The sequence below is a fragment of the Salvia miltiorrhiza genome, chromosome 6, assembly GCF_028751815.1.
Source record: "Salvia miltiorrhiza cultivar Shanhuang (shh) chromosome 6, IMPLAD_Smil_shh, whole genome shotgun sequence".
Classification (NCBI taxonomy): domain Eukaryota; kingdom Viridiplantae; phylum Streptophyta; class Magnoliopsida; order Lamiales; family Lamiaceae; genus Salvia; species Salvia miltiorrhiza.
Window position 1 is genome coordinate 34,302,471 of NC_080392.1, and position 18,451 is coordinate 34,320,921.

General features: G+C 37.0%; 1 protein-coding gene across 1 annotated transcript; it reads right to left on the minus strand.

Moving 5' to 3' along the window:
• Positions 1–4,408: 4,408 nt before the first annotated feature.
• Positions 4,409–5,411, minus strand: LOC130990797 (uncharacterized). Its single transcript, XM_057915031.1, has 2 exons — positions 4,726–5,411; positions 4,409–4,460 (listed from the first exon to the last, which is right to left on the minus strand). Exons 1-2 carry the CDS (start codon positions 5,409–5,411, stop codon positions 4,409–4,411), a joined length of 738 nt encoding a protein of 245 aa, XP_057771014.1.
• Positions 5,412–18,451: the final 13,040 nt, after the last annotated feature.

The window sequence follows — 18,451 nt, forward strand, 5'->3', positions numbered from 1 at the left end:
TTTTATGCAGATTTTTTATAGGATTGTGCAGAAATTTGCGAAGTGGAAAGGTATTCAGCTTTCTATGGCTGGTCGTCTTTGTCTTGTGAAGTCGGTTATTTAAAGTTCGATTGTGCATTCGATGATGGTCTACAAGTGGCCGAAGTCGCTTCTTCATTCCTTGGATAGAAAATGCCAAAACTTTGTGTGGACTGGTAATATTGATCAGCGCCCCAGCTGCTCTGTTAGTTGGGGGTGCACCTGTTCTCCGCGGCTTGAAGGCGGCTTGGGTATTCGTTCTTTTACCCTGATGAATCAGTCCTTTTTAATGAAGCTTGCCTGGAAAACGATAAAGGGTGAGGATTGGGCTCATCAAATCCTGCGATCTAGATATCTTACTAATTTCAGCTATGCCAAGCAGAATATTGCAAATTCTTCTATCTGGTTTGGAATGAAGGATGAAGTGAATCAGTTGGTGAATGATTCCTATGATCGTGGTGACTGCACCTACTTTTGGAGAGATGACTGGCTTGGTTATAAACTTGTTGATAGGTTGAAGATTCCTTCTTACATGCATGATTTTCTTAATTTTTCCGTGCAGGACTATTTTTATGACAGTATTTGGCATTTCTCTACTGCTTTTGTGAATCGTTTCCCTGAAGTGGTAGCTGATATCTTGCTTCTTCCCATGAATGGAAGTAAGGATGTTAGATTCTGGAAACATTCAGTCAGCGGGGATGTTTCTGCTGCTCTAGCCTTTTCAAAAAAATGTCATCGCTTCCCAGAGGTGAATTGGGGAAAATGGATTTGGGAGCCTTTCATTCCTGTTAGGCGATCTATTCTTTGCTGGCGAGTTATACACGGGCGTCTCCCCACTCTGGATATTCTTATTAGGCAGGGTTTGGTCGGACCTAATGGTTGCACTCTTTGCTTTGAGAGCGAGGAATCTATCTCTCATGTTTTATGGAATTGCTCGAAGGTGAAACCCATTTGGCAGGATTTCCTCTCTTGGTTTGACAAAGCCTCGCTCGAGGAATGTTTGGATATTCACTCGTTTCTGGTGCTGGCTTGGGCGATGAAGTTTAGCTCTCAAATTCTTTCGTTCTGGAAAGCCGGTGTGATCTCTATTATATGGAAGATTTGGGAGTGTCGCAACTCCATGGTTTTTGATAATGTTCCTTTCGACTCTCGCAGGATTTTGGCTTTCGTCAAATCTTTCTTTAAAGAGCTGGACTCCAATTTCAAAAATCTAGGCACCATCAACAACACTTGGCCTGACTACTTGATCACTAGGGCCATTGGTGTTGGCAGCCGTTCGGCTCCTCCACCACGTATGGTTGAGGTCCACTGGTGGCCTCCTACTTCTCCCTGGATGAAAGTTAACACTGACGGCTCTGCTATTGGTGCGCCGGGGATCATTGCTGCGGGCGGGGTTTTTAGGGACCACCATGCGATTGTTCGTGGCTGTTTTCACATTAAAGGGGGGATTGGCTTCTCTTTTGAAGCTGAACTTTTAGCAGTCATCACTGCTATAAATTTGGCCCATGATAGGAATTGACTCTACTTGTGGATTGAGTCGGACTCCATGTATGTTGTTCGTCTTTTAGAGACTAGATCTTCAGATGTCCCTTGGCATTTTATTGCTTCCTGGAGAAATTCTCTTCACCTTCTGCAGAAGTTCCATTTGATGGTTACTCATATCTATAGGGAAGGTAATCAACCGGCGGATATCATGGCTAACAATGATCGTGTCGAAGGTTGGTGGCCGTCGGCCATTGATGATATTAGACTTGATGTCGCAAGAGATATGTCTACGCATAGCCATGTGCGAACCATCGGGGGGTAGTGTGTGTTGGGGCTTGGCGTGGTAGCTTGAGGAGACGCTTTTCTGTGTTCCTACTTGGTTTGGGTGCTTGTGGGAGTGGTTGATGGGGAGATGGTTTGGGGCGTCGTTCCAATCCTTTTTTAGTTTTTGGGTGCGCTCAAAGCTGGGGTTCGAACGGTCGGGCCCTATTGGCAGCTCGAAGGTAAGAGAGTGCTCTTATCGTTTCGAGATTTTGGAGACATCATGCTCTGGTCGTTGAAGTGCTGGGCTCTGCTCCTTGTTGAGCATTGTTTATGTCGTCTTTGTTTCAAATTCTGGACTGCTGGTGTGTCGTCTCTTCCGGCGGTCAAGGTTGAGCTTCTCGACAATTTGCTCGGCAGCACGCTCCTTAGTGATGCGGCTGGACGTGGTTATAGTTTTGGGGAGGAAGGGCCTTCAGCGACGGCGTTTCACCGGCTGCTTGGCCTCTCTTCCCTTGTTGAACGATGGCTGGAGGAGGGCCTCAGCGACGGAGTCTTACCGGCCGGGGTTCCTTCTATGACTACCATCGGCGTTGTTTGTTTGGTTTTTGGTTTTTTTCCTTGCATTTCTTTTTCTTCTCGTTCTTTTCTTGTGTCGGGAAGCCGGGTTTATCTAGGAGCGATGGTTCGGCCGGAGCTTCTGAGATTCTCCCATCTCAGCTTCCAACACTTATTTTTCTTTCTAGACGAGTACTCTTTTTCGTCCTGCTGAGGTTTTAACGAGGCTCGGCCCTTAGTTTGCTTTCCTGTGCTTTCAAGGGTTTAGGTTCTGATGTTTTTCTCTTTTCTTTTTAATAATATCCTATTTTAATAATATTATCGTAAGAAAAAATAATTATTGATATACTTATTAGCATAAGTATACATGTGTGCTAACAAAATGAAAACATCAGCCACTTGTCTATCCGCAAGGTCATGATTAAAATATATAATACTTTAAATTAAGTTAAATATTTATATTAACATAAGTATACATTTGTGCGAACAAATGTATATCTTACGCTTATTAAAAGTAATATTCTAATTAGGATTCATGATTTAGTATTCAGGGTTTAGGGTTTAGCGTTCAGGGTTTAGGGTTTAGAAAATATAAGTAGTACTTTATATTGAATGAAAGTAAATACTTATATTAACATAAGTATACATTTATGCTAACAAATGTATAATTTATACTTATTAAAAGTAACTATTGTCTTAATAAAAAGTAATTATGCATATGAAGAAATTTAATATTTCAAAATTATTATTTTTTTACAAAAATTATTATTTTTACTCGTGAAAACTTGTAATGTTAATTATTTGGTTAAGTAATTATAGTTGTAAGAAAAAATAACCATTGATGTGAATAAATGTAATATTAAAAAAAATAGATGAAAAAAATAAAAATAAAAAAGTAAAAAAAATGTTGAAAAAAAAACAGAAAAATAGAAGAAAATAAAAGAGCTAAAAAAACAAAAAAAGACAAAAAAAACTGGAAAAAAAAAACAAATAACATTGTAAAAAATCAGAAAAGAAAAAACAAGAAAAAAAAAAGGAAAAAACGGAAATATGTTTGGGAGAAGTAGGATTTGAACCCATTATCTTAGTTATAAAGAACTACTTAAGGCACAAGTAGATCCAATGCACCACAGCTTTGATCTTACTTTTAATTGTCAAGATTTTAATATAATACTCCCTCCCATTTTTAATATAAGTCGTTTCAGCAATTGTCATAAATTTCGTTTTATATGTCGTTCAAGGGGTGATTAACCAAAATTAACCTCATTTACTTTCATTAATAGCTTTCGGTGACTTTTGTTTTACATAGTATTTGAAGAGTCCACCTTCACACTATTTAATACTCTTGTTTTTCATTCTTACTTTATTCAATCAAATTTCTCTAAATTTCTAGAGATCAAAGCCTTTGGATTTGGGATTAGTGGAATACGTGGTGAGTTTTGCTGCTTATGTAAATTTATGTCAATATTTTATTAACCATGTTATCTTATGTAAATTTATGCCAATGCTTTCTTTCTTCCACTTACTTATTATAATGATTAAATTTTTTTGGTTGCTAGGTTGACAACAGTCTTGGATAATGGATGAGGATGATGTTAAGAAAATAAAAACAGATATGCAAAATCTTGTCGATGCAAAAGCATCAATTGAAAAGCTTATTAAGGAGGCAAAAGAATCTTTGGAAAAAGCCGAATATATTGCGTTACAAATCGATGAAGCGGCAAAGCCAAAAAAACTGTATGTGTCTGACACAGATGAAGACGACATTGATCGATATTCTCCACCTTGTATTCGTCGTGATGCAAATAAGAGTGGTGCAATTAAGATTGATGACGAACCAAAAGGGAGCAATCGAATTCTTAAGACTTTACTACCAATGTTATTTGAGAAAAAATAGCTACATAGAGATCATATTTGCTTATTGTATTATGATAATTAACGTTAATGGTGTTTTTTATGTTTTTTGAGTTAAATGTTTTTTTTTTGGTTGAGAAATTAACCAAAGACTAATACGAACTGCGAGTTTATTTTAGAAGATTCATAAGATTTAGAAAAATTCAAACACAAAAATATAATGAGGCAAAATCTAATGAGATGGTGTCTTATTACTTGCAACTTCAGTCAAACATTTCTTGCTCCTGCAATCAAAAATAAAAATTTTGAATTACATAGCCTATTTAGTTCATACATATGTTTAATAAAGAACGACAAGTATTTAAAATTAACTTACCAAGTTGTGCCGCTAACAAATCTCTAGTTGTTTGCACCAATGTCGTATCGCATGAAATTTGAGTAGGAAGACACCCTTGCTTTTGTAGCCGTTCTTTGTTCATGTGAGGAATTTTATATCGATTTCCTCCTCCTAATTTCATGGATTCCTTCAAACAGAGTTGTAATGTTAACCACACATGATTTAGCTTGACGGGAGAATAGTCATAGAATGCTTTTTCTACTGCATAAACAAGCTCTCGAATATTTCTTGCACGCATTTTCTGTTGCAACGATTGTATGGCTCTAAAAAATCCAAGGTCAAGTATGTTAAAATCTGGAGAGTTTGGGGGTTGGCAAGTTAACCGAATGTCTAAGCCAGAACGTGAAATAGCGGCTAAGAAATCGGGATCATCAGAAGGAATATGTGTCCTTGCATTGTCTTGTTGGATGAAAATAGTTTCTCCTTGTTCCGTTCTTGGCCACTTCTCTTGAATTGCGGGAATGACCTTTTCAATTAAAAATGCTTTTATAGTCTCCCTCTTAATAGATGTAATTGCCTTCATCTCCATAGTGCCAGCATCTCGATTTCTGCTGCTTCTTTGAGCCGGTTGTTCAGTGACAAATGGCCAACATCCTATTTTTCCATCAAATATTTCATTTCCGTCATTATCAAATCTGGGACGAGCCGTGGCTGCTAAAAACATGACCTTCGCAATGAAATTTTTACTTTGACATGATCGATCAGGATCCTCTTCGTTGGGGAGTAAGTAATACGTTTGATCCTTTTTCGTCAAGTAGAACCACTTCTCATCAATATGAACGTAGTCGTACATTCCCTTAAACTTATAGTCATTCACCATACTGTTGTCATACAACATCGACAAACAAAACCTTAGCCGGGATATTTTATTCTCTTCTTTCAAATGTGGCTTTATAGCACTGGAGTGACGACGGAGAAAACCTTGTTTAAAAAGACGATATAATTTTGAGTAGCTAACTCCCAAAGCATCCGAAAGAGAAGCTAGTGTTGTTCGTCGATGCAACTCTATTTCGTGGACCCGAGTTAAATATCTCAATCCTTTTACGACCACAATTTTTGGCCTTCCTTGACGAAACATCCACATCTATGTTTGCTGGAGTTGTCTTGTGAATTTTCCATATTCTCTGCACTGTTCGTACATTCTTGATATTGTACATATGTTGCACCTCTTTTGTCGTGTTCAGCTTCAATTTTCCATTCGCACTCATCGCCAATAAGGTGCGGTAAATTGCCCATCGTTCTGCATTTGTTAGAACCCTTCTTTTCCTTCCTCGAATAGTACCTATTAGAAATAGGAGAAACACATGAATATTTAAAGTACTAGCATACTGCTATTACAGTTAACATATTAGAGCATAGTAACAACCAAAACTAGCAATATTAACTTTATTTAAATACTAAAAGCATTGCAAAAATAAAAGTCAAAATCCATTTCCGAAAAAATCTTGTTCCAATTTTTTGATAGACATAATAATGCACAGAGCCTTGTCTATCAATGATTAAGTAATCTTTATAAATTCTTTTACTAGTAAATCAAACAGTAACTTGTCTACGTTTAAATCCCAATTTGTTGGAGCTTACTGTCAATTATGGGATTTTTTTTCGTTTGGCGTTGAAGTAGAAGTATTTGTCAAATTATGCATAGATTATGACGACCCAGTAATAGATATTACGAGGATATTCAGTATTTTTAACAAAACTTAAATTCTATGAACTAAATAAGAACCACATCAGATTTCATTTTACCATAACAAAACAACACTTAAATTCTAAGAAAAAATGATCCTATTATTCCAACCTAGAAGTCGGAGCAGCTACTAACAAACTTATAAGAAGATTAATAGAGAGATTCATACCTTGATCATCAGTTTGTTGGTTTGGTACAATTTCTGTTCTTTCCACAATCATAGATGGCGGTGCAGAATCCTCAATTTGCTCGGTAACCATCTCTTCATCTGATGAATCTGATGATGCTCTATCGCCATCTTCCCTAAGTTCATGCACGTCGAGTTCTATAACAGGATATTCAATCCCATGGTTTTCTCCATTTAGTTCAATAATGAGGTTTCTTGATGAAGAAGACGACACTGAAATTGAAATGTCTCCTTCTTTGTTGTACAATTCATGGTCTATGATTGGAGGAGGTTGATTCAAATCAATCATGAATTTTGAATCCATGACTGTAGGTGTGAAGATTAAGTTGTATACATATCATATTTATAGAATAATCCATGAAAAGTTCAAATTTTTAGTGACTATTGATTGACCTCTTAATTCCCCCCTATATGTTCTAAAAGGAGATTTCTAAGGACATGAAATTGCCGGCAAAACCAACACAAATTCATCAAGAGTTATTTGATTTGAATTCCAAATAAAAATTTTAATTGTTACAAAATCTCCCGGCAAAAATCAATAGGAGAATATCAAAAGTGTGTTTCATATTTTTGGAGAAGGAAGAGTTATCATAAATATGAAAACTAGGTGGACAACTTAATTTGGATTTAATATTGCTTAATAATTAGAGATAATTAGTGTAAAAATTATCATTAAATAAGGTTATAATAGGTATAAAATTTATTCATTAAAATATGTGTAAAACACTAGAACGACTTATATTAAAAATGGGAGGGAGTATATTTTAGGGCAAATTGCATGAAAATACCCCACTTTAATCCAAATTTGATTTTTTGACAATCTTTTTAATTTTTGCAAAATTTTCAACGAGCTTTCAATTTGTTGCAATGTCCGTCCGGATAAATTTTTCGGCTAAATTAAATCAGAGTAGGCAGTCGGAATGCCAACGTGGCATCAAAAATGCCAAATCACACTCACAAACCCCCCTCCCACGTCAGCCTCCCCTTCCCACGTCAGTCTTTCCCATCCCAAATGAAATGCCACCTGACCGCCCAAATGAACGGCTGCCGGCTATCCTCTAGCCCCGCCGCTGGCGCATCATCTTCGTCGTCCCCAGATTCCCCAACTCCTGCCCCTTCCGCGTCTCTGAGATTTCCCAACGAGTGGTCGAGATTTCTCCAGCCCCAAATCACGCAGTCGCTCAGTTCCTTCGAGTGGCTGTGCGCCCACCGCAGTGGAGATCGAGCCGCTAGAGTTGGAAATCTTCTCCAATTATACCAAACGCCCCGTCTGGTGCGTCGAACTGCCACGCCACCGCCACCATCTTCCTCTCGCCTCATCTCTCTCCACGTCTCACCATCTCACAGTGCACCACACACACACACACAGAAATCATACCGCCCCAAGCGTCGCTTCCTCAATTTTCAGACAACCGCAATGGCAGCGCCGCCGCCATCACCCTGAGCCCCCTCATCTCTCGCTAAGGATTATCTCTCTGTTTCTCCCTCAAAATGTAACACCCCGTACTTTTATGAGTAGTAGTAGTGTCGAGACACTACAGAGAGTACTACGGTACTGAGATATGAGATTATATTTAAGATGAGATGGAGTTATGATGATAAATAGAGATAATGAGTATTAGAGTTACACTATTTGATGAGACGAGTTATTATTTTAGATGGAGATATGAGTCTGATAGAATTAATGATAAAGATAGCGAGTGAGCAGTTTGAGAAAACGAGTTGAGATTGAGATGCTTGTTTGAATTTCTTTTCTTTCAGATAAATTGTAGCAGCTCTGGAGTAGCTGAGCTCTGCTCTGGAAGCAGAGCTGAAGTTGAGCTCTGCTATCGAAAAAGTTGATGAGTTTTCGAGTTTACTCTTGTCTGCACTGTTCTGTATTGAGTCTTGCTCTACTTTGCCGAGTTGTGTTTCCTCTACTCTGACAGAGAAGTCGAGCATTCCTCTGCTCTGACAGAGAAGTCGAGCATTCCTCTGCTCTGATAGAGAAGTCGAGCATTCCTCTGCTCTGAACAGAGAATTCATTCCTCTGCTCTGAACAGAGAATTCATTCCTCTGCTTTGGCGAGTATTTCTTCTCTGCTCTGACGAGCGAGGCAGAGCTGAGTGAGCTCTGCTCTGGAGGCAGAGCTGAGATCGAGTATTGTGAGTTTAGTTGTCCTATTGTTAATAGGAACATCTGATTAAGAATAGAGTTGAGATAAGTGAGTGAGAAACCCTATAGAAGGGAGAGTCGATCTGAGAGATGATCTAATTGAGAGATGATTGCTGATTGCTTTGATGTGAATTGTATCCGTGTTTTATCTGAGATGGTTTGAGTGATTGTCTACGTGACTATTTGTCACGTGTGTTTGTATGATGATGTGAGTATGATTTGTTCGTGTTATGTTAACACGGATTATTTTCGAGATTTTGGAGAACGAGATAATTTTTAAAATCGAGAAATAGCAATAGCTATTATTATTTTGCATATCAGTATTTTATGAGAAATATTTTACTGAGACATGAGATGTGATATTTTCGAGTACACTATTTTTGGTGTTACTGTTATTTTATTTGATTTTACCACATGCTTATATCTTAAATGGCAAGTGGATAAGGAGGTTGGCAAGGGATTAGTATGTAGAGTTATGAGGGAACCGTGCATTAATTAGGAATAGTGCTTTGTTCTTAATCACTCTTCCTTAACAAGGCCAAGCATCTCACTTCTCCCTCACACTTCAACTCTCGGCCACCTTCAATCTCTCTTTCCCTCTTCCGATTTTTCTCCAAAGATCACCATAGATGCACCTCCAAAGCTTCATAAACACACATCAAGATCAAAATCATCCACCAAATCAAGCTTAAACACTTTCAAATCTTGAAATTTCCAAGAGAACCGTGGAGCTTGATCATGAAGTTTGAAAGAGGAAACTTTGATCTTTGTTTAATCTTGGGTAAGTAATCTTTATTTGCATAGATCTAGCTTCTATGATGTGTTATGTGAGATTAGATGGAAGATTGAAGCATGAAAACTTCAATTCTTTGTTTTTCTTAATTTTCGAAAGTTGGGAGGGAATTCATGAGTTCTTGAGTTGATTTGAAGATTTGAGTGGTTATATGAGTTCTTGAGCATGCTATGATGTTAAGTGATGGTTTAGATTGATGATTAGAAGTGATGAAATGAGTTTTGGTATGAGTTTGTTGTTGAGAGTTATGATGTTATATTCAATTTAGAGATGTTTCTGAGATATATGAGTTTTAAGTACAAATTGGAGAAATTTAGTAGGCCTACTGACCTACTGTGATCGATGGTTTTTTAGATGTCTAATAGCTTTGAAACATTTATACAAAGTCCCTACATGAGTCTTGAGTACCCTGGTAAAATTTCAAGTCATTTCAACTTCGTTTGATATTTCTTTAAAATGCAAAACCTAAACTGCACTTTATTACCGAGAATTTCAGAGAACAGGGGAAAGAGTCATTGATTTCAGTAGCTTCCTATGTGATCTAGCTTTCCAAATTTTTATGGTATCAACCTTATTGTGTTATCTAGATATCCACCAAAGTTGAGCCCAGTTTTGACAACGTTTACTATTTTTCAAAAATTGTAACTTTAGGTTGCACAAAACTGCCAGAAGTGGTAGATCGTGGTAAAAACGTCATATCTCTAAAACCACTTGGAGTTTTCGACTCTACTTTTTTTTAAATGAAACTAGACTCGAAGATCTTTCTTTCGGTATGAGTCTCGAGTCCAGAAAATGTCGGAGTCAGAACAGTTTAAATTTTGAAGTTGAGTCAGTGTAAAAACAGAGCATGTTTTTGTTGATGTTTGATTGAGATTTCTTATGTGCCTTATGTGATTGTGTTGCCTATGTGTTTGAATGAGATTAGACGAACCTTATATGAGAGATAAATCGAGACTTAGAACCATGATTTTCTTGAAACCTATCCTTGAACTTAAGGATGTGAGATGAGTGGAGAGTTTATATAGAGTTGAGTAAGGAGATAGAATATGAGATAGAACATGAGTTAAGGATTGAGAATTAGTCAATGAGTTTCTAATCGAGATTCATTTTATGACATGAACTTTCGATGATGATGATCCCTGAAGACATGAGCAGAGCAAGGAAGTAAGTAACTCCACTTTGACGGGAGATTTTGAGTAAGGTCTTCAGGTGGGCATTATTTTGAGTATACAGTTTAAGAGTTTTTCTAAACTGTTTTAAATGATGATGAAATTATGAGATGTTTTGATGTTTTGAGATTATGATAATGTTGAAAATTATTGACTTGCCAATATTTTTATGATGATGTTGAGCTTGTATGTTACCCTCTACTGATGAGATGAGACGAATTCGAGTCCTGGGCAGTTGATAGCTATCCTGCCAGGGCTAATGTGCACAGAGGTGACCGCGAGCCGTCTTCGGGTCGGCCGGTCACGGTACTTGAGAGGGAGGCCTACTTCTCAGTACCTTGATGATGATGAGTTGTAGATGTGGTACATACATGTTGAGATCTTTGACTGCAGTCGTTTACTTATGATGTTATGATTATTGAAAAAACTGCTTACACGGGTTCATTTACGCTAACCTTATTCCTGTGTATTGCTGTGATGTGGCAAGTTTCAAACCTATAGCTCTATGAGCAGCTTTGTTTTCGGCGATATGCCCACTGAGTATATATGTACTCACGCCCTGCATGTATTTCTAAACGTGCAGGATAAGCGGAGGGGGAGTATGGTGCAGTGCTGGTGGGGAATGTTTCGGGTTGACGTTTTCTTTCTCTATCGTATGTTTGTTTTGTCGATAGAGTTTTGATATGAAGTTATGTTATATTAAATCAAGCATTTTACTCACGATTATGTGTCTTCATACATATAGTCGGTTCACCTTTTGTTATCACACTCTGAATATTTTGACTCTACATAAAAATTGAGCTATACTTGTTTTGCTTTTCATGTTGAGATTACTGATGTTTATCGAGTTATGACGATGTCGACAAATATACCCTTTTGATGAACTATGAAGATCTTTCCTTAACATGTTTCTTTGTGAGCTTCCGCTGTTGATCTATGTATTCTTTCTATATTCCCCCTTTCTGTTATTAGTCGTATCGATACTCGGTCCCCGCTATTACTAGTGTCGGAATCGGGCTGCGACACAAAACAAGCCAACCTCCATTGCTTTTCTCTCCCGGCCCCTCTCTCTCTCTGACTCAACAACAGACACCAAAACCCACCGCAGACTTCATCCCCATTCCTCCTACGAAACCCTAGATCCTCTTTTCTGACTCCTCCGTCTTACGATTTCCGACGACCTCAGCAGCCTCCATGGAGCTCTTGACTTAATTAAAAATCAAGAAAGTTGGCAACCTAAATGAGTTTGGAGATACAATGGGAGCTGCAACGGGTGAGAGAGAGAGAGAGGGGCGGAGGAAGTAACGGCAGTGGGAGATGGGGGGGAAGGGGAAGCGTCCGATGGAGGTGGAGAAAGGGGGAGAGCCGACGAGGTCGAGATTCTGGGCGGCTGTGGCGGCGGTGGAGGAAGTGAGAGAGATGGTGGGAGCCGACGGGAAAGGGGAAGGGGGATGGGGAAGAGAGAGAGAGAGAGAGAGGGGCGACGTGGGAGGGGGGGAAGAGAGAGAGAGAGAGGGGTGACGTGGGGGAGGGTGGGTTGTGATTTGGCATTTATGATGCCACGTTGGCATTCCGGCTGCCAACTTAGATTTAATTTGGCCAGAAAGTTTATCCGGACGTACATTGCAAACAAATTGAAAGCTCGTTGAAAATTTTGCAACAATTAAAAATATTGTCAAAAAACCAAATTTGGATTAAAGTGGGGTATTTCATGAAATTTGCACTATATTTTAAAACAAATTGCAATCGCATGGGATGTAGTTACCGCACCCAACACCAACTCTTTTTATAATGATACAAGACTAGGGTTTAGGTTAGATCATCATACTAATAAGGAAGGATGTATTATATCTATATTTACAACAATTATAATATCAATATTATATTATTGTTATAAAACATAAAATTAAACATAAAATCTTGGGTACTACACCCGGTTACCCAGATCCAAATTTGACCCGCTAATTTAGGGTAAATACGGTATATATATTAGTGGCCTAGAATTTGTTTCAATTAAACGTGCAGCTTATTTGGTTTGAACCCACGCCTTTTTATTCAAGGTCACGGGTTCGGCCCTCAATTGTAGCAGCCTGTCTACTTTTATTTCTCCAAGTATTTCGTTCTTTATTTTTTCGTTTCTTTAATTACTTCTTCTTTTTTTATCCTTTTTATTAAATTATATTTTCAGTTTTAACTTTTTATTGAACTTTTTTTTTGTTTTAAATTGGTTTTTTTTCTTATTCTCTTTCTTTTTTTCGTTTTTTTTCCTTTTTTTGTTCTTTCACACAATTTTGCTTAATAAAAAAAGTTATTTGCATTAATAAATAATATTATATTTATATTACAAATGACACTTTTAATATATCTAAATGACAATTTTAATATACCTAAATGACACTAATTTTCTTAGTATTTATATTACAAATGACAATTTTAATATATCAATGACACTAATTTTCTTAGTAAATGACACTTTTAATATATCTAAAAATGACATTATTTTTATTTATTAAATAACACTATTTTTCTTAGTAAATGACATTTTCAATATATCTAAATGACACTATTTTTCTTAGTACATGATACTTTTAAGTGTCAATATATAAAAATACCCACTTTCATATAGCAAAAATAAATTTTAGCCTATAGGATAAAAACATAAAATTTTTACCCCACTTTACATAAAATTTTACCCACTTTTTGTGTGAAAAGACTAAAATACCCCTCTATATAAATGGGCAAATTCTCACACCTAACCCTAGCCTCTCATTCTCTCATCTCTCTCTCACTTCTCTCTCTCTCTCTCTCTCTCTCTACAACACTCTCCCTATCTCAAATCTCTCGACTCTCTCTACAACATTCTCAGTTTTTCTTTTGTGTTCATGGTGAAGATCATGATCCTCTCGTCCTAGAAATTGGGACAATCCGTCCATGAAATTAAGTAGAGCCGATGTGGAAACCCTAGGCGCCGGATTCTCAGAGACGTAGCGGTCGAGATCCTCGATGGCGACGAGGGATTTGGAGGAGCTCTGCAGCAATATGGCGTTGAGGTCGGTGTCGTCGGCGACCTGCTAGAGATTGACGTTGTAGACGTCGTAATTGAGGAAATTGGCGACGGCGGCGATGAAGATGGATTTTCCGGTGCCGGAGGGGCTTAGAGGAGGTAGCTCCTGAAGGAACCATATTTTGATATATGATTCACGTGCTCGTGACAAATTCCTGATATCAACGAATACATACAAAAATCACGTGCCTATTACAAGAGAACAATCTTACTTGCAAATCCGGCGATGAGCGACTCCAGAGTGAATCTTTCGACTTGTTTCCAACGGCAAGACTTGACGTAGGGTGGCTACGAACTTCAAGTCCTTTCCACCTTCTAGGAATGGCGTCTCCCTCTGCTCTCACAGAACTCTCTATTTTTCTGCTCACACGTTAATGCTCAAGTAATTAGGTATAGGGCTTTCTTATTATTTATACTTACTAGGTATTAGCCATACCTAAATAATAAGCCCATAACTTAATTAAACTAAATAGAGCCCAAGAGAGAATAATTGAGAAGGGACGCCCCTTATGGAATTACGCCTTTATTGGGCCAAGAGCGGGGATCTACTAGCTCGATTAAAGTTTGGCCTCCCAATGCTCGATTTTCTTATTCAGCCCAGAATAAAATCGATAAACAAGTATTAATTTATTCCACTAGAAAATTAATACTGAATTACCTCTTTATTCTTTAGGTGAGTCGGGGCTAGCATTAGACTTAATTAATCTTCGTGTTTAAGATATCTAATATCCTTAACTAATTAATTCCTCTGACGATCAATTAATTAATTAATCAGTCGTTTAATTATAAACGACATCTCGAGTGCTACCACTTAAACTTATTATCGTATCGGAACTAATTCCACCTGCAGGGTTTAATACGATAAACTTATTAGTTCCTCGAGAGAAATTATCATCCTGTTATTAGCAGGACACAGATCCTTATTGCAATATAATCGCATGTCAAATAATAATTGCTATCACCCAAAGTATCGAGTATATTGAGCTTCAAGAAAACTCTCACCCATGATAAATCAAAGCAATAGTCAATATATTATTCACACCGATTAATCCAACTAAGGTTAAGACTATTTAAGTCACCGAGATCTTGATTCTTAATTAGTCAGAAGATAAGAATTCATCTCACTGTGATCCTGTTCAATACACGAAGGTACTAGCATAAATAAATAGCCAAGACAAACTATTTATCCATTTATGCTACAATCTAAACCAGCAACTCGTCCATAGTTGCCTCAATTGTGAACTCAATTTATATCTCAACTTTTTTCAATTATATGATCTTCTGTGATCTACAACACACCATATAATCTATAGTACGAGATAAATTGGACTATAATAGGATTATGCAATAACAATATTTCAGATAGAAGAATCATAGTGAACTAAGGAATCAAGTAACAAGCATAAAATATTGCTTTCAGTATACAACCCTTCAGCTCCGCCGTTCTCAACTTCTCGCCAATCGCCACTTCTTCACTTCTCTTCGGCCGACCGCCGCCTCTCCGGACTCCGACCATCCGTCGTTCACCTCGTCTGTCGCCGCCTTTATCAAAAATCGACGTCCCCCTGTCGGATTTGACGATTTCCGTCGACGCTCGCCTCTACTGTTAAATCAATGCATCGCACCGTCGCCACCCGCCCACCGGTGCACTACCCGCTCTTCTTTCTGTCTCCGGTCGAATTTTGGTATTTACGATTTGTCTTTAATTATTGAGTGGTGAATCGAGGTTGCGAATGGGAAGGAGATGATCGGAACAAACTCTTTTGTACATCCCATTCCATTCAAATGATGATATAGGATTTGGCTTGTTCGATTAGGAGTTTTTGCATTGTTGGTTTTGCTCAATTTTTGCAGACTTGAGATAAGTCAAAATTAGTTCATTGTTATAGAGTTATGTTTGGCTTTTGAAGGATTATTGATGTAATAGTATATGGATAATACCATTTTTTGGATCACACGCTAATGAATTGGAGTACTTAGAAATATTTCATGTTTTTGTTCTCTAGATTTTATCTTTTATCTTTGGTTTAAGAAAAGTTGCCCATGTCCGGTAGCCGAAGTTCTGCATTGAATTCACGACCTGATCTAGGAATTCACAATTTGATATTCTTAGATTCACAACCAGATCTATGAATTTACAACAGATATATGAATTCACAACTAAATATTCTTGAATTCACAATCAAGTCTATTGCCGGTTGTGAATTCAAATTTTAAAAAATCTGAATTCACAACTAGTTGTTTTGGTTGTGAATTCAAATTTTAAAATTCAAATTCACGACTACTTGAATTCACAACCAGTTTCATGAATTCACGACTGAATTGCTAGTGTTGGTTGTGAATTCGAGTTTTAAAACTCGAATTCACAACTACTTGTTTTGGTTGTGAATTCAAACTTTAAAATTCAAATTTACGATTACTTGAATTCACAATCAAATATTCACAACCAAAAGCTCGAATTCACAACTACTTGTTTTGGTTGTGAATTCAAATTTTAAATTCAAATTCACGACTACTTGAATTCACAACCAAAAATTTACAACCAAAATAAATCATGGTTGTGAATTCGAGTTTTAAAGCTCGAATTCACAACTAGTTGTTTTGCTTGTGAATTAAAACTTTAAAATTCAAATTCACGACTACTTGAATTCACAACGTAAATAAATCCCGATTTTGAATTCGAGTTTTTAAAGCTTGAATTCACAACTAGTTTTTTTGGTTGTGAATTCTAGAATTGCTAGTGTTTAGTTGTAAATTCGAGTTTTAAATCTCGAATTCACAACTACTTGAATTCACAACCAAAATAAATTATGGTTGTGAATTCACAACCAAAAAATTCTGGTTGTGAGTTCCACTTAGTTGTGAAATGTGAAATTTTTTAAAGGGTAGTGTTTGAAGGGGTAAAATGGTAAGTGTGGGTATTTTTTTTAAAGTGTGGGTATTTTTTAAAATTTTTATCTTAGTGGCTAATTTTGATTTTTAATTTTACTAAAGGAAAGTGAGTATTTTCACAATCCACTCCACTTTTAATATATCTAACAATGAGATTATTTTATTTATTAAATAACACTATTTTTCTTAATAAATGATATTTTTAATATATCTAAATGACACTATTTTTCTTAGTAAATGACACTTTTAATATATCTAAAAATGATATTTTTTTTTATTATTAAATAACACTATTTTTCTTAGGACATTTTAATATATCTAAAAATGACATTATTTTTTTTTATTAAACAACACTTTTAATATATTGAATGACACTATTTTTCTTAGTAAATAATGCTTTTAATATATTTAAAATAACACTATAAATCTTAGTAAATGATATTATTTTTCTTAATAAAAGACACTATTTGCATTAATAATTGATACTATATTTATATTACAAATGACACTTTAACATTTTAAATGACACTACAAGCTTTCAAATGACACTATAACATTTCAAATGACACTATATGGAAATGACAGTATCATGTTATATAAATAACACTATGTCATTTGTAAAATAATATGATGTTATTTTTATAACATGATAGTTGTTGGGAACATTGTGGAATATCATAATCCTTGTTTTGATGATACCAAAATTCATAGATCGTAATTGTAATAGACTAGAATTATTTTGAACTCAAGTGTTAGAGTTCGTTTCTAGTTTAGTATGCGGTTCTGAAGACTGAAGACTGAAGACTGAAGACTGAAGACTGAAGGACGAAGGACTGAAGAATGAAGATACCAACTGAAGTATCAGTTGAAGAATCAGTTTGGAACTGATTACTTAATGCGTGCCACAGACTGATACTAAAGTCAAGTATCAGTTGAACATTCTTCCTCGGACTGATCTTCCAACGTTCAAAGGAAGCCACGTACTCACAAGAGTACAGCCGCATTAAATGCAAGGATCTCAGGATCTTATCTCTGCAGAGGTCATTCCTATTTGGTGGTCACTTTATCAGAGACGTCACATCTCCTGTCCCTCAAGAGAGCCGTTTCCACCAGACATTGAACCTCAAAGATTGAAGCCTTAGCCCAAATTCAAATTGCTCTCAAACGGAAGAAATCTTGATGACGTTCTACGCCAACGGATCTATTCAAGAGTTCTCCTACAAATAGCGCTCGAGGATCACTTCAACCTTCACCGATTCAACGACATAAGCTTGAAGCTCTGCCGAAATTGCTACTTAGCCTAAAGCTTAACCTCCCCAAAGCTTGAATCGAAGAAGAGAATTCCAAAGCCAAAATCAGTCACTGCTGATTACATACATTCTCTTAGACCTTAGGCAAACCTCTGTTTACCCAGAAGCCAAGGTCAAACTTGCTACAAAGAACTTGTTCTTTGCAGTATAGTTGGCACTCGTTCCAAACCTCCTTTCCAAAAGAAAGATTTGAGTGTTTTGAGTGATTCGGAGTTCAGAAGGGTTTTCTGACTCTGAGAGTCTTAGCGCGGGTTGTGCTAAGCAAGAGAAATCCGACACGAGTGAAGTGTGGGTACTGAGAAGGGTTTTCTTCAGTGGTACGATTGTGTGCACCCAGGCAAGCACACGGTTAGGTTTGCAGTGCACCTGTTAAGCACTTGCGGAGTGGATTGTTGGTCTGATCAACCGACCGTGGATGTAGGAAAGGGTTTTTCTGAACCACGTAAAAGTCTCTGTGTTGTTTACAGCTTTTAGTTTTACATTCCTACTTGTGTTGTTTCAATTGATAAACTGAATACTGATTAACGGCAAGAGAAACCTAAGACCAACAACGTGCTCAACCGAGGCTATTGCCAAACTAAGTTTAATTTCCGCTGCGTATGATATCAGTCTGACTGATCTA

Coding starts and splice junctions, on each gene's coding strand:
- LOC130990797 (XM_057915031.1), bottom strand. CDS start 5,411: ATGTTGTATGACAACAGTATGGTGAATGACTATAAGTTTAAGGGAATG. Junction 4,461..4,725: donor GTCAAGCTAAATCATGTGTG/GTTAACATTACA, acceptor TTTTGATTGCAG/GAGCAAGAAATGTTTGACTG.